General features: G+C 43.0%; 1 protein-coding gene and 1 long non-coding RNA gene across 4 annotated transcripts in view; one reads left to right on the forward strand and one right to left on the reverse strand.

The window, feature by feature from the left end:
• Window positions 1-5,975, forward strand: part of CAPN9 (calpain 9) — a 26,118-nt gene extending 20,143 nt beyond the window's left edge. For all 3 annotated transcript variants that reach the window (XM_083434098.1, XM_083434099.1, XM_083434100.1), the window contains exons 16-20: window positions 1,000-1,068; window positions 1,822-1,900; window positions 2,659-2,775; window positions 4,644-4,702; window positions 5,578-5,975. In XM_083434098.1, the coding sequence (XP_083290224.1) occupies window positions 1,000-1,068; window positions 1,822-1,900; window positions 2,659-2,775; window positions 4,644-4,702; window positions 5,578-5,604 (351 nt within the window). In that variant the 3' untranslated portion in view covers window positions 5,605-5,975. The remainder of the gene's footprint in view (window positions 1-999; window positions 1,069-1,821; window positions 1,901-2,658; window positions 2,776-4,643; window positions 4,703-5,577) is intronic.
• LOC310674714 lies at window positions 5,666-9,100 on the reverse strand. Its single transcript, XR_014509728.1, has 3 exons — window positions 8,915-9,100; window positions 7,437-7,530; window positions 5,666-5,781 (listed from the first exon to the last, which is right to left on the reverse strand). It is a non-coding gene; the product is annotated as an uncharacterized lncRNA (long non-coding RNA).
• Window positions 9,101-16,668: the final 7,568 nt, after the last annotated feature.

The following is a 16,668-nucleotide window of genomic DNA, read 5'->3' on the forward strand; positions in this document are numbered from 1 at the left end:
TGAGGGACAGCGGAGACTGTGGTGTCTTTATGATATATGGTTTATTTACACATATGTACAACCTGAGCCTACGATGGAGGGGCTCACGGCAGCAACACCCCACTAAAGTATTGCTTCTTCCATAGCCACAGCCTTGGATTCCAACAGGTCAGGTGTAGCTCTGTCTCTCAGCTGCCCAGCCTGCAGCCTGCCCACTTCTAGCTCACATAAAGCAATTCTCAACTCTGCCCTTTGCTTTCTAACTACCAGCTCTAGTACAGAGCTACTTCCTTTGTTACTTTAATGGTCCATGACCTCACCAGGAAGCTAGCCTAGCTATTCCAGGAATTGAATCTAGGCTGGATCCTGGAATTAGAAGGGTGCTCAAGCATACAGCCTACACCCCACCCCACCCCAACACATAACTATATGTTAGCAACAGGGCCTGTCTAGGCTGGTGGTTTTGTGCATGTGTTTTCTGCAGCATGTCCTTGATGCAGTAATAGTGTTCTGCAGCAGTTAATGCTGATAGGACAAGGCTGTTAGTTCAAAATGTTTAACTGCATTAATAAAGTAATAAATGTAGGCTGGTTTTGGTACTTGACACAACTAGTATTAGGGGACGCGGGTGGCGCTGTGGGTAAAAGCCTCAGCGCCTAGGGCTTGCCGATCGCATGGTCGGCGGTTCGAATCCCCGCGGTGGGGTGCACTCCTGTCGTTCAGTCCCAGCGCCTGCCAACCTAGCAGTTCAAAAGCACCTCCGGGTGCAAGTAGATAAATAGGGACCGCTTACTGGCGGGAAGGTAAATGGCGTTTCCGTGTGCTGCGCTGGCTCGCCAGATGCGGCTTTGTCACGCTGGCCACGTGACCCGGAAGTGTCTGCGGACAGCGCTGGCCCCGGCCTCTTAAGTGAGATGGGCGCACAACCCTAGAGTCTGTCAAGACTGGCCCGTACGGGCAGGGGTACCTTTACCTTTACCTTACAACTAGTATTGTTTTCCTTAATGTGGACTGCATCAGGCCAGTGGAAATGGGAAACTCGAATTCAATGAGTTCAAAATTTTCTGGGACAAACTGAAGAAGTGGATTGTAAGTTAATATAGAGTCATAGTTTTCTCAGTTGTTTGGTTAGGCATTTTTGAAGTAACTACAAAGCAATTTTAAAGACCCATAAAACTTTCATATTAAATCAGTGCTCTTAAAAATAAAAAAGCTGTTTCTAGGAAACATTCTTTGTTTGCTTTTGTGCCAAACCACAAAAAGTTTACAGGAAACATTAGCAATATTTTTTTTAAAACTTGAGCAAAAAAAAGGATTTTTTAAAGGTAATAAATGTCGGAACAAATATTCCTCAGAAGGAGGCCAAGCAAAATAAATCTTTAGCAAAAGACATTGCTTGAACATAATATATTGCTATTGGAACATGTAAGATGAAAGTGCTGATTCATGATGAGGAGAAAACACTGGTGACCTGCCAAGTGCTCTGGGGAAAAAGGGTCATCCCATTTTTCCTGCAAAATCTCAGTGGCCATTTTGGGTGCTGTCATCTCGGGCCACACTCCAGCCCCGAAAAGGTGCTTTTTTGAGGCTAGAGAATGCAGGTTACGTGATGTGCCCAGGAGCATGTCCCAGAAGCCGCATGTCCCAGTTTTGGATCTGAAAAAGTTGGACAATATACAACCAGCAAGAAATGAATTTTTAAATAGCCAGTCAGAGCACACAGGCTGATGAAGCCCAAATATAAAGGAGCATTTGGATGTCTTGAAACAATTAAGTGACCCATCAACTCTTCCTTTCTCAGAGGGGTTACAAATAATTTTCTCTTTTTGTTCATTTGTTCAGGGTATTTTCCTTCATTTTGATTCTGACCACTCTGGCACCATGTCTTCCTACGAACTTCGTCTTGCTTTAAAAGCAGCAGGTACCAATTTTTTCCTCAAAGGCTGGCCTTGGCAGTAGGTGAACTCAGGTAGCAGAATTGGCAGGAGAGGCTTGGAGAACAGGAGCAACTGTGTTGCTGGCAGGGAGCCCACACAGTGAGTGAGCAGCAGCCTTTCAAGATCATCCTCACTAGATGTGATATGAAAGAGTCCTTATTAGATCATCTGTTAAAAGCAGGCATACAGGCCCAAAGTGGCACTTGGGACGAGAGTTAAGTCCCATGATTTCAGTGGGGCTTACTCCCAGGAAAATGAATATAGGGCTGTGGGCTCACTTAAGACAGGATAGTCAGGATTTTTTGTACACTTCCTTTGAACAAGCTCCTTGCTCAGAATAAATCAAGTCAATAAGATTGAGGTGGCTGCAGAATGTACTTTAAAGAATCAGGATTCCAATGGAAATTCTGACCAGAACTGGCTGGCTGAGATCAAAGATTAAAAGAAATGATTATGATGACTGGTTAAAGTAACAGTTATATATGGAACTACAGGGAATCATAAAAGGCATTAAAATCTACATTTTCAGAACTCTAGATTTACCCCCCCCCCCCCCCCGTTTCACCCAATCAATTCTTTACAATCACGAGGGCTGGAAGCTTATATAAAAACTAAAACCACAGTTCTCAGGATGCATAGATCCTGCGTCCTATATTTTGTCTTGGTTGCTTTCAAACGGCTTGCTGGAAGAGTGGCAGTTGCGGTGAGTTATTAAAGAAGCTCAAATTTCTCTTTCCTGAAGGGTTTCAGCTCAATAATTATCTACTGCAGTTGATGGTTCTGAGGTACTCTGATGATCAATACCAGATTGAATTTGATGACTTCTTAAACTGCCTCATTCGCCTGGAAAATGCAAGCCGTGAGTATCTTCTTCTTTTATCTTTATTTGTTCTCTTTGAAAGCTTTTTAATTCCCATTGACATGTGATAGACACAATAGGTGGGTTTCCAACACCTAACTGCTTTCACAGTTTTTGTTCATCATTTGGTTTTGCAGCAGTTCATTTCCTACAAGTGTTGGATTTGCTATTCTGCTTCATAATTACGGCACTATTAGTTTGAAAGCACGTTTATCTTGTGTCTCAGTGCCATAATGAGCTGAAAGGGCAAGTGCTCTGCTAAGCAGCCATGTTTGCCACTGCTGCAGTAAGCGAGAGACATTTGATGAATGCCAACAATGACCGGTCGTTCTTAAGATCTGAAGAGTTGCAGGGAAAATGACAGAAAATTCTGACATTTCCCAGTAAAGCTCAAGGTCAATTTAGTACTTTCAGTAAATGCTTGGATGTCACCTTTATTTATGTCACTTATTAGTAAACGACACTTTATCATGTCATTGGTACAAATGTGAGGTGAGGGGAAGCCACAGTGATGTTAATATTTCTGTCATTACTCATTGGGCCTCCTAAAACTAACCTGTAAATGTCAGCATTCACCATGTTTCTGACATTTACTGCAACAGAGTTTTTATGTAAGATACTGATCATATTGGCAAGGTGTTTACGGGGGATGGCCCAGGGGGTCTCAGCCCCAGATATTTTTTACTTGGCTTCCAGTCTATAGCCCCTTTCCCCCTTTCATATATTTAACATTAGTGGGGGGTTTTCAATTATTGTTACAGTGCTACCTCAGGTTACATACGCATCAGGTTACATACACGTCAGGTTACAGACTCCTCTAACCCAGAAATAGTACCTCGGGTTAAGAACTTTGCTTCAGGATGAGAACAGAAATCGTGCTCCAGTGGTGCAGCAGCAGCAGGAGGCCCCATTAGCTAAAGTTGTGCTTCAGGTTAAGAACAGTTTCAGGTTAAGTACGGACCTCCAGAACAAATTAAGTACTTAACCTGAGGTACCACTGTATTAGTATTTAACTGTGCTCACATAATACACTACAAAGCACATTGCCAGTGAGACTACAGTGGTGCCTCGCAAGACGAAAAGAATCCGTTCCGCGGGTCTTTTCGTCTTGCGGTTTTTTCGTCTTGCGAAGCAAGCCCATTGACGGAGTAGCGCTATTGGCTAAAAAAGGGCTAAAAACGGCTTTTTAAGGGGGGGGGATTAGCGGTTTTGCTGCTAAAATGCTTTTAGCAGCTTAGCGATTCAAAATAAGGGGTTTTGGAGCAAAAAAAAACCCCGAACATTTTCGTCATTTTTCGTCTTGAGAAGCAAGCCCATAGGGAAATTCGTCTTGCGAAGCACCTCTGCAGACGGAAAACCCTTTCGTCTTGTGGGTTTTCCGTCTTGCGAGGCATTCGTCTTGCGGGGCACCACTGTACACCCACCTGTCATCTTAATTTGCCGAAGGACACTTCTTTTTGTTTTAATATATACAAAAGAGCAGTCCTTGTTATTAAGTCGTGGGGGGGGGGATAGGAGGCCCAATCCACATACAGTGAACTGAGCCCAGGAAATTCTCTTGATAGCCCATATTAAGCCCTAACAGCCAGAGGTTGTTTTTCCCCTCTGAAAGTTAGGGCATTTATACATACAAAATGTGCATATGCTAATTTATGCAAATCTGCATCTTGGCCCCAAAGCTTGCATCCAATTACGTTTTGCAGAGTAGGCCTATTGAAATTAAAGGATCTAACTTAGTCATATTCATTAATTTCAGTTGGTTTACTCTTAAGTATGAGTACCACTAAATGCCTCAGGTCATTTACTTTGCATTGTCCCCACATATTGGTATGAATCAGATCAACATCACGTGTTGATTTTTTCCCCAGGAGTGTTCCAAGCACTAAGTGTGAAAAACAGAGACTTCATTAACCTGAATATAAGTGATGTAAGTACCCAAGATCCTAAAGCTCATATGTCCTTAAGTAAAAAGTGTAAAGGTAAAGGGACCCCTGACCATTAGGTCCAGTCGTGACCGACTCTGGGGTTGCGGTGCTCATCTCGCTTTATTGGCCGAGGGAGCCAGCGTACAGCTTCCGGGTCATGTGGCCAGCATGACTAAGCTGCTTCTGGTGAACCAGAGCAGTGCACGGAAACGCCGTTTACCTTCCCGCTGGAGCAGTACCTATTTATCTACTTGCACTTTGACGTGCTTTCGAACTGCTAGGTTGGCAGGAGTAGGGACCAAACAACGGGCGCTCACCCCGTCGCGGGGATTTGAACCACCGACCTTCTGATCGGCAAGTCCCAGGCTCTGTGGTTTAACCCACAGCGCCACCCGTGTCCCCAAAAGTGAAGAAGGTAACTATTTGAGTGCAGGATTCCCCACTTCTTCCACTTTTTTATGGGCACATTTTACTACTGGCATAAGCAAATGAAAACCCAATGAAGGGCCTCCACTGGGTAATTATTTGACTTGAGGATGTCTCTCCAAGCCTATGGCCCTCAACATTTAAATAGTTTAAAACCAAATAAGTGACAGAATATGGGGAGGGCTCCCGTTTCCCTTAAGCTAAATTAACCACCAAGACCCTGTTCCAGAGGGTCTTGTATTTCTGCCATTCTGGGAAGTTCTCATCTTACACATGTTACTTTAGGATCTCCTTTATCATCCTGTTTGACCGCAGTGCCTCCTCCACAAGACATACATACTTTGGTAGTCACAAATTCAGAATATGAAGAGGCTGGTCAGATTTATGGCCCAAGAGTTCTGACAAATTGGATATTTCAACGGCAATGTTTGGTCTTTCTTTCTCCTGTTAGTTTATCAACTTGACAATGAACATCTGAAGACATCCAGTCTGGGTTTCAGACTCAAAGTGCCTCTCAAAATAAGTTTGGAATGTTCCTCCCATGGTTGAAAACATCACAGAATTCCTGCATCTTCTACCCTTTCTTATATTGGCCCTCAACACTACCAGAACTGCTTTGAAGCCATTTTGGCATAAAAGGGGTGTAATAAAGTACCTGTTTAAAAGAAAGCAATAAATATTTAACTTGTGTGTGGTGTGTGTGTGTATCACAGTAAGCATGGATATGTTTTGAAACTGAGTGCAATTTACATCAAATGGAATGACTGGCGCCAAGCAATCATTGTTTTTTTTATGACACATGATCATGTCAGTTTCCAATGAACTTGCCGCATGGCTGAACTGCTCCCATTAAGTGTCCTAATATTGTTTGGCCTAAATTTCTTCAAATATGCATAAGAAAAAAGAAGCTCACAAATAATCCTAACAATGCCTATGTCACTGATGGCTAGTGACATTTGATGCTGGTGGATTGTAAAAAGACTGCCCACAATAAGTCAAACCTGTAGTTCAGAGGATAGCAACCTTTTTGAGTCCATGGCTCCCTTGACCAACAACATTCTTTCTGCGGCACCCCTGTGGGGCCACACTCCTGGCTTGCAGAGCTGGCAGCCTCTCACCCATTTTTGAACACCCTCCCTTGTGGAGTGTTCCCTCAGCCTCTTCTCCTCTCCCCTCTCCTTGGGAGACCTCTGGCCAGTAGCTGTTGCTACCCCTGGTCTCTGAGCTGCTCCCCCTGCTCCAAAGAGAGGTGCCTCCTCACACTTTCCCACAGGGGCTTGGGAAGAGGATGCCCCCAGTCTTAGTGGCACAACAAAGACTGGCCAGAGGTGAGCAAAAGGCCAGTACCTTACCTGGGGAGGCAGCAGTGGCAGCAGAGGGCCTGCATGGTGGAAATGCTCCCCTTCAGCACCAGGCACTCAGCTCCCAGGCAGGCCTTCCATGCAGCAAGCCCAAGAAAAGCCAGTACAGCGCCTGTCTGCCTGCTTGCCTGGCTTCCCACTTATCTGCCCATTCCCAACAGCAAGGGCTGGGCTCCCTCGCCCGCTTGCTTGCTTACTCCGAGGCCACCTCAGTTCCTGGCAACCAGCATCCACTGGTCAGCCCCAGAGGCACCATTTGCCTACGGAGCTTGTAGCTGTGCTGCTGCAACAAACAGCTGTGCAAGCCTTTGGGAGGCAGAGACGCAAGAGGGCATCAGAGGGAGGGAAGGAAAGAGGGACAGAGGCCAGTACAGTGGTACCTCAGGTTACATACGCTTCAGGTTACATACGCTTCAAGTTACAGACTCTGCTAACCCAGAAATAGTACCTCAGGTTAAGAACTTTGCTTCAGGATGAGAATAGAAATCGTGCTCCGGCGGCGCGGCGGCAGCGGGAGGCCCCATTAGCTGAAGTGGTGCTTCAGGTTAAGAACAGTTTCAGGTTAAGAACGGACCTCCGGAACAAATTAAGTACTTAACCTGACGTACCACTGACTGCTTGCGGCGCCCCTGACTATTACTTAAGGCACCCTAGGGTGCCACAGCACACTGGTTGAAAACCACTGCTGTAGTTGTTCTCCTTCCACAACAACCCAATAAATGAGTAATGCTTCAGGGTACTGTGATTGGCATGAGGGTGGGCTGACAATCCCTCAGGGGTCAAAGGACATAGAAATCTTTCCTTATCTCATAAAACTAACAACCTTAATCCAACCAACTAATGAACACTTAAACCACCCCACAACGACCCAACTCCGCATCACTACATCACTTGGCAATGGTGAATTTCATGGATAAATGAGTCAACTGTATCCATTAACTGTTGATACCAATGTAGCCGTTTCTGTCTTTGGTCTTTCAATTAACAGTCTTCACTTCTCTTCCTGCTCTCTCTTCTGTTTGCTTCTTTCCCTTCTGGAGGGGCTAATAGTGCAACACAAGCACAACAAGAAAACAAACCAGAACATTTGTGGGGTGGTTGTTGTTGTTTTTTAAAAAAGTTCTAAGATTTCAGCAGGAAGTTTAGGGATACCTACTGATGATTGGATATAAAGCAGTGTGACTGCCCCAAAATATTTGCAGGTACAAACCATGTTGAAAGCAGGATCGCGTGTGACCTCTCCAAGACCATCATGAGCACAAATAATTATGAATGCACAATGAAGAGGATGGCTGGAGGGGCACTGATTCTGGCTTTCTTTTTTCATTGTTCTGTGACCCTCTCATTTGCGTGGCTCACATTCTTAAGTTCCTCAAGGAGATAGGCATTACAAATGTAGTTTGGGTTTCCTCAAGCAAGAACTGGAATAGTATCAGAACCTTAAATATGTCATTGTACCCTGCTGGAGCTCCTTAGCTCATCTGCACTTAACTCCTCTTTGCAGGCCCCTGGGGCTTGGCTGTTCCTGTTTCTAAACAAATCAGGACAGGAGTGCTGTGCATCAGGAGCCATCACCCAGCTTTGCAAGACGCATTGTGCTTTCTTGGCAGAGACAACATAACAAAGCAGCCAAATGCAACCTTCCTAACTCCAGGTCTATAATACCAGAGGACTGAAAGTCAAGCAGATTTCTGCTGCGTTCATCAAGATTGGTGGTAAAAGTTCATCTTAAAGTAACAGAGAGAATAAATGATCTCCGGTGGGTTTTTTCTTCTTCATCCCAACTCTTTCGTCTTCTTGGCATTCTGTTATCCTTGCAACCAAAGAGCCCCATAGCAGCATCCAGGGCTGGCTGAAGACATTTTGGCACCTGAGGCAAACCACACAATGGCACACCCCCTGCCAATTTAGTGAGATGGAGGCGATGGTGTGGAAGAAAAATGGCTTTATCTGGAAAAAACAGACTCCTAAAAAACAACTCCAATCCACACTACTCTGTAGCTCGCCTCCCCCCAATAAAGCTGACAAAAATAATGTAACCTGACCTGAGGACACTGAATACTTAACAGGTGCTAAATTGTCCCCACCAAGCTTAGTAGCTCTGGCTGTGGAATACATTAACCGAGGAAAAAGAAATGGTTTTTGTCATTTCAACAGAACTGAGCACACACGCACTGCACCCTGAACCACAAGAATAAGAAGTCCAGGTAATTCTGTCCAGGTAATTATTGAATAAATATTATCCTTCCTTCGCACATGCTAGTGAGTGATGTAGCAGAGCAAATTCCCCTTAATATAGCTGGAAGCTAGTTTGCAGATTCGTTTGAATCTCTTAGTTAAATTATTTCCTGGTGTCCCCTTTGATCCCTCTTAAAAGAATAAAGACACAAAAGTCTTTCTGAGTAAAGTAACAAAAAGTTTACTCACATTTCGGTTCACGATATGATCCCTGAAAGGCAGGCTTTACTTGGTAGTTACATGAAGAAATTGTGAGTTTGTCTCATATGGAGACTGAACTCATGTGCTGCTGGCTGAGAACCAGCAGACAGCAAAATTTACATTAATGGAACAAAATGGCTGCAGGAGAGCAGCATGGCAGCAAGACAATGGAAAGACAAAAGTAATTCCTTGTTGCTCCTGGCAGCAGCAAACACAAAATAGGTGGAATCTTGGGAAAACAGACCCAATCAGAAGAGCCAAAAGCAAGAGGCGAACCAATCAGATGAGCTGGAAGCCGGAAGGCCACTGAAGAAGCTGTGGCTTGGTCTTTGCGTTGCTTCTGCTCCAGCTGCTGCTGTTCTCCATCTTCAGTGCTGTTGCTGGGGGCAGAGAATGGCCACAGCTGGAGCAGAAGTCCCAGGCCTAAGTACCGGTGCCATTTTGGAGACAGTGGCCACTTCAACACCAGAGGGAACTGGAGAAATAGCTGTCGTGGCTGCCTCTAAAACTGGCACCAAGGCTGCAGGCTTCAGAAACAGCAGGCGCAGCAGCAGAATCTACCACTCTTGGATCCTTCCAGGATTCCACCGCCTGAGGCAACCATTTCAGACTGCCTGATGGTAACACTGGCCCTGACAGTATCTTGATTATATCACTCAACCGACTCCTTTTACCAGTTCCACAAAGACAGGGAGATGTATGATGGAAGGATTTCCTTCTAATTTGTTTACAGGAAAGCAAAAGTCCATCATTCTGCTAGGCCATTAAAAGCTGCCTCTTTATTTTGGGCTTCACAGTAGATGGATATGTGAACCCCACAATTTTTGCCATCATTATCCATCACGCTTTCATGAGGCCCAGGTCCAAAGGACGAAATATCAAAGTTATGAATACCTCACCCTGCCTTTACGCCTTGATTAACTGACCTCTGAAACACAGATTGCAGACAGATAATAGCTGTCTTGCCTGAGACCATTTTAGCTTGAAAACAGATTGCCTGGTGCCAGAGAGAAGTGAATTTCCATTTCGTAATACTGATCTGATTCATTTCCTAGAGGACAAGTGTAACTGAAATAGAAAGGAGGTCAGATTAAGAGTGACCTGTCAGAATAATATCCTCTATATGTTGATATTGCTGTATGGAAGAACTGTGTGCTTATCCTAGGGTAAAAATAAATGAAAAGTACTAGTGGGCAAATTTCAAAAGCTTGTACAGAACAAATGAACATTTGGCAGCAGGTTATGCAGAAAAAACGAAAAAAACAAACCAGACTTGGAACAAAGCACAAACTTAATTTTGTTTGCAAAATTATAATGTACAATTTGCTTCAGGGATGGGGAACCTATGGCCCTCCATCTGTCACTGGATTACAAAACCTATCAGCCCTGACCATGGGCCATGACAGCTGTGGCAGATGGAAACTGGAGTCAAATAAGATCGGGGTCACGGATTCTTCATTCCTGATTTACTTGGCATAGCATCAGACGTGGTATTTGTGTGACTATTTAATGGGCACCGCTACCAGATTCCAGTTGTTGCACAGTGAATCTTCCATGCCACAAATAGTGTGGAAATCTGGGCTCTACTTCTAGCATGGCTACATCAAGATGAAATTCAGAGGTGCAACCTCAACCCCCTGGCTCCATCACAATGCAAAGGGTTCTGGGGCCAGTGCCAGTACATCTTATAAACCAATGTTGTACATGGTGGATGTGTGCTACACTGGGGAGGCTTGGAGCTCCATTCTGAAAAGTTGCCGGTTCTGCTGCTCATGTGGAACGAGTTGGATGCTCTATTTGCCACAATGAGGGCTGCATAAACCAACCCGCTGCTGCAAAAAGGACAGTTGTGTGCTTCAGCTGCGAGCGCCTGGCTGAGTCTGCAGGAAACAAGAGGATTTATGTGTTCCAAAACACACGCTGCTCCTAAGTTAAAACACTTTTTAAAAATAGTAATGTCAAGCACTGCTCAAATTAGCTGCTGAAATCTTGATTCTCTCTTTTGACATGCGAAATTTAACATTGCATTCCTTTCTCTTTCTTTCTTTTTTGCACTGAACTTCCACTCACCTCACCCCCGCCAAGGGTTTATCCACAGTGGACTGAAAGCCTTTTGTTAAGGCAGGGAGGCTTGCACCTGTTTTTGATCAAACATTTGAAACTCTGCTTCCCTTGGCTCAGAAAAGAAGCTTTTATGTGCTTAAAATTTCCAGTATCTGGAAGAAATAAAAACATCACTGTAAGGGAGCACAGGGGATCCTTTGGGGAGGATGCAAACTGTTTTCAACCTAACAGAGATAGCTTTCACCAGGTCCAATCCTATGCTGAAAAACATCAGTTTGCATATTCTTTGTATTATTAGCGTGCAGAATTATCTTCTTCCTTGTTTTTGTTTTAAATGGGCTTTTAATGTCTGGGTTCATAACAGCTCTGAAGAATCTAATAATCGATAGACCTTATTATTCTATTTTTGTTTGTGCTCATCTAACACAACTGTCAAGGATCTATTATTATCTGGGGAAAGCCAGTTAGCACAAAACATTAAAGCAAAATAATGTTGTCGTGTAGTTCTCCAAACAAACAATGCTTAACAAAAAAATATACATATCTTAGCGGAAAGTGTCCATAGAAACGAATCTATGCATGAAAATAACATATACAGATGCATCGTATTAGGGGAAATAGCTTGCAGACATGTCCACATTAATCAAAACTACATACAAACATGTTTATTGGGAAAAAATTGCACTGGAATGCTGATTAATTTTCATGAGGATTGTTTTTTTTAAACAAACAAACATAAATTGCTGCAGAAATGCAGAGAACTGAATTTAAGGTGGGCAAAATGAGAAATGGAGAGAATCAAAATGGAGAGTGACGAAGCCAGGCAGACTTCCAAATCTTGGGTGCCATGGCTGAAAACATTAAAGGAGCCTAATACATTTTGAAAGCACTGCAAGGTAGCGTTATTAAATTTAAATTGGGTAGTAGTTGTTGTTGTTTCCTCATGTTCCAGCAACCTCTCAATATCTCTTTGCTGCTTCTTTAAGTGGTAAAGTGGGAGTCAATATCCATTTGACTCCAAGTGAACAGTCATGTTAATTGTTCTTCGTTTTTTTTTAAACCTGACAATAAACTTCATCAAATGTCAGGGTCACTAAATAAAATATTCAAGTCACCATGCTTATGCAAAATCAGCACAGTTATACAATTTTATTACAGATGCTAATAGTACCTTTTTGCTGCTGAGGCTTATTGGGGAAACTTAAGTTTTCTTGGCATTGCTATTTGAACTTTTGCCAGTGAATATAAACAAACCTGCAGAAAGAAGGCTTCCCAACTAAATTAATTTGTCGTGACCAGGATTTCTCTTGGGTGGAATTGCCTTTAAGCCCCATAGAAAACTGTCGTTGCTTGGAACAGCTAAATATGACTACATATGAGCAGTGGCGTAGCGTGGGGGGTGCAGGGGGGGCTGGCCGCACCGGGCGCAACATCTGGGGGGGCGCGCGCTCGCACTCGTAGCTCTCTGCCCCCTGCTAAAATCCACGGGTTAGGGGGCGCAAATTACTTGCCTTGCCCCGGGTGCTGACAACCCACGCTACGCCACTGCATATGAGGAAGGCCACGGTATCTGGTGCTAGAAGAGACATTGCAGAAGTACATCTCTCTCTCTCTCTCTCTCTCACTCACACACACACACACACACACACACCATAACATGCAAAGCTATTTTTTTGGATAAGTGGTTGCAGGATGGGGAGTTACACTTATTTTCAAGTCTTAATAAAAGTGGAAGCAACAGCAGATTGACATTGTATTAGGAGATTTCATTGTATTATGTAAAATAAGATGGCTTTTTCCCCATTCTAAAAACAGCTTTCCTGGATTCTCTTGACCCCATGCCCCATCTTTTGTAAGAAGTTCCAGTTCGCATCTGGCTGACACTTGGCGTCCCTGCTGTAAATGTGTTTTTGTTTGATTTACAAAATGATCCAAAAATGGAAAAAGCTTTCAAAAATTGCTGAGCAGGAAGAAAGGGGGAAATTAAATAAACCTATAAACTATTATTTCAATCCTATGACCACAATCCATTTAATAGCTTGGAAGAAAAGTGGTTTTGTTCTCAGCTGGCTATTCAGAAGCATTGAGATTATTCAAATCTCTTCTTCACTGTATTATGTTGTCATTAATATTTAATTTCAGTATGCAATTTCAGCCTTATTGGATAGTAGAAATGTGTGGCACTCTTTTTTAGCAGAGTGATTCAACCAGTGGTACTGTTTTTAAGAAAGGCAAAGAAATAAAAAAATTTGGAGAAGGCCATATTTTTGGGAACAATCCTCCTCCCTCCCCCAGGTGTTCATCACAGGCTTGAAATATAGACCAAGGTACGGTATCTTCAGTTTAAGAGTGAAGATGCTTCTGAATCAACTCACACACAAAATTGATATAAATTGTAAATACAGCTACCACCCAAATGGTCACACATCTATGGGTGAAGAACCCAGGGCCCTGCTTACACTGCTAGATTACAACTTCCATCATAGTTGACCCACTGCCCATGCTGGCTTGGGCCAATGGAAGTCCGCTAATATCTGGAGGACTACATTTTTGCATGCTATTTTCACTAATATATTCATTTTAGTCCACTTTTGCCTAATATGTGCACATTGGCAGACATTGTTTGGCTGCAGAACTGCCCCAAAAAATTTGGTTAAGTCTAAATTTTGAAGGGCAGCTGTTCTTGAGTTCACATACTGCTTCAGAAAGTCCAACTCGGATAGATTCACCTTTATATGTGAACTAAATCAAAGTTCTCCCTCATTCCTAGCTGACACCTTCTCGTGCCTCATCTTGCTACAGCCTTGTTTCTCTGCATCCAAAGCAAAAACTGCTGTGTGTCTCTCAGGAGTTGTCAAAGACTTGACAAACCTTGATGAGTAGAAATGAACCAGACTTTAGAAAGGGCCATAGGAAGATGTCTTATACCAGGTCAGAATGTTCATCCAGTATTGTCCATTCTGATGGGCAGAAGTATTTTCCACCAGTTGCTTACTGATCCTTTTAAATGGAGATGCCCAGTGATTGAAGAAGTGTTGCTCCACCATCTCCTTTCCCTCTTTTTTTTTTTTTTGCTCTTTTTCTTTAAATATTTTTTTATTAATTTTTAGCATACAAAAATTTTAAAAACACACCACACAAATTATTACACATATATCCTTATTTGGACTTCCTTCAGCATCTCTGATAGTCTTCCATCTTAATTATTTCTCCTGCAATTCTTAACTTAATATTGCCTTTACATTTTCTAACAAATCATTTCTCCCTTTCCATTTTTACAATATTTCTTAAATTACTCCTCACAGAACTTCTTGTAGTCCTACAAACATAATTTGATCATCACAAATACTTTTCAAATACTCAGTAAATTTAGCCCAGTCTTCGGTAAACCTCTGGTTCCGCCGGTCTCGGATCCTTCCTGTTAGCTTGTCTAATTCTGCGTAGTCCATTAATTTCATCCTTCATTCTTCTAATGTTGGTAGTTCTTCTTGCTTCCATTTTTGGGTCAGTAATATCCTTGCTGCTGTTGGTGGTTCAGTGGTAGAATTCTCGCCTGCCACCATCTCCTTTCTCAAACCTGCTTCTCATCTTGTCTTCTGGCTCATCTCCCTTTTCAAACCCCTACCAGTCCTATCTACATAGAACCCGACTGCTTTGTAGTCTCATAATGCAACTGACTCATATCTGAGGGCTTTCGAGAACCTGTCCTTAAAATCACCGCACTATAAAGTCCCAACAAATTTAAGCTGACAAACTCTGTGTCTCCTCCTGATGTAAACAGTGCACTGTCTGGGTTTCATCATGGAAATTTATAGAGTGATTTGATCAGTTTGACCAAGGAAGTTATTTTCATTAGATTCCAGAGATACAGATTCATGGATGGGTATTTATGTAGAGTAATTCAAGTAAAGAATTAGCCAGTTCTATTTATAGGCAATAAAAGAGAATCCTACATGTTTTAAAGTTAGCCTTGCCAACTCCACTAATTGCAGCAGGCCTCTCTTATAAACCTTTTTTTACCTCTTTTTTTTCTTATTTCTTATAAGCTCAGATGGATGGACCAATCTGTCAAATAGAGCATGGTAAGCTAGTGCAACTAGTGTGGATTAAAACTTGTCATAGAATGTCGTGTAGAACCTTGAGGGGGATCATATGATCTAAAGGGATTTTGTCATCAAGGATGCTTCCAGAAGACATATCAGGTTTCCATTCTGATTTGCTTGCAGGGAGATTAGACAACATTGCCTGCTTAAAGAGCATTCATTCCGATTTATCTGTGGGGAGGCTAGATGACATCTCAAAGCAAGTGTTATCACTTTCCCAGTGCATTTCCCCATCATTTTCCTTATCCCAGAAGTCCAGTATTTGGGAGAACAGCTTTAATCAATCGAGCAACTTAAATCTGCCAGTATGTGATTGAATCCCACTCACAAAATAGTGATCATTTGAAAATGCTGTAAGATTGCATCAAACCACTCTGTGCCTGGATATTATTATTTGGGCACCATTCAAGGTCATTGAATACTTTCAACCTGAATTGCTTTGCACAGCTTTGGGCTCATCCATACTTACATTTTGCCCTGTTCTTTCCAAGCACAGGTCTGTGTCAGAGCATTTTTGTGGGGGATTTTTGCCCTGGAGCTTTCCCTTCAAAATCTCGGTCTTTAGCGCTCAATCGGAACAAACGTCAATTCGGGTTTTCTGTGGATTGCTGTTTGCTCCGACTGAGCTTCAAAGAGCGGGCCGGGCTTGGAATGAGCAGAGGGAAAGTAAGTGAAGACAAGCCTGTTTCCTTTCTCGTGATCGTATAAAGCATCAAGACTTACCCTCTTGATTTTACCATGACTCAAAAGTTGGAACTACAGGATAGTAGTTTGGAGGCAGATGATGTTATTCCGTTCTGCAGCTAAGAGATCCAGCTGCTAACCCAAAAGGGAGATCATGATAGAATCTCCTATGGGCTCCAAGCAAGATACAAATGGAGAATTACTGTATTTTTCCATGTATAAGATGATGCTTTTTTGCTAAAAAAAAAAATTGGCAAAAATTGGGTGTTGTCTTGAATGCAGAGGGGGGATGTGCAATTAATGGCAGCAGCAAGCAGGAGATTGGCAGCGGCGATTGGGCGGGTGATTGGTGGCTGCGGCAAGGCCTGCTGGCGATTGGCTGTGGCAACTGGGAAGGCAATTGGCAGCTGTGGTGAGGTGGGCAGGCAATAGGCGGCTGCGTCGAGGTGTGCGATAAGCAGCGACCGGCAGGGGGGTGATCGTTTGGTGGAAGTGACCTTCCCCACCCCCCAAAAAGCTAAGCAACTTAATTTCTCAATTTTGGATAAAAAAAATGGGGCGTCTTATACATGTAAAAATACAGTATTATAAAACACACACACCTCTACAAATGTAGAGCTCCCTTTTGCTCAGACTTGGCCCAAACAAGTAGTGATGAAATGCCTTTCAGGAAGAGAAGGGGGTGATTTATAATAATGGGCGTTAGACAAGTTTGATAGATGGATACTCAGTTTTCACAAGATGGGCACAAGTTTGATTCTAGTTTTGGGAGTTTGGAATAGTCTTTAGCACTCTAAGCTCAAGACGTAGAAACAATTCTAGATCTAAAAATTTTTGTCTGACATGGTAAAAACCAGCTTTCACCCCCCATGAGAGCCAATTTTGTGCAAA

The sequence above is a fragment of the Podarcis tiliguerta genome, assembly GCF_965153285.1.
Source record: "Podarcis tiliguerta genome assembly, chromosome: 3".
NCBI lineage: Eukaryota > Metazoa > Chordata > Lepidosauria > Squamata > Lacertidae > Podarcis > Podarcis tiliguerta.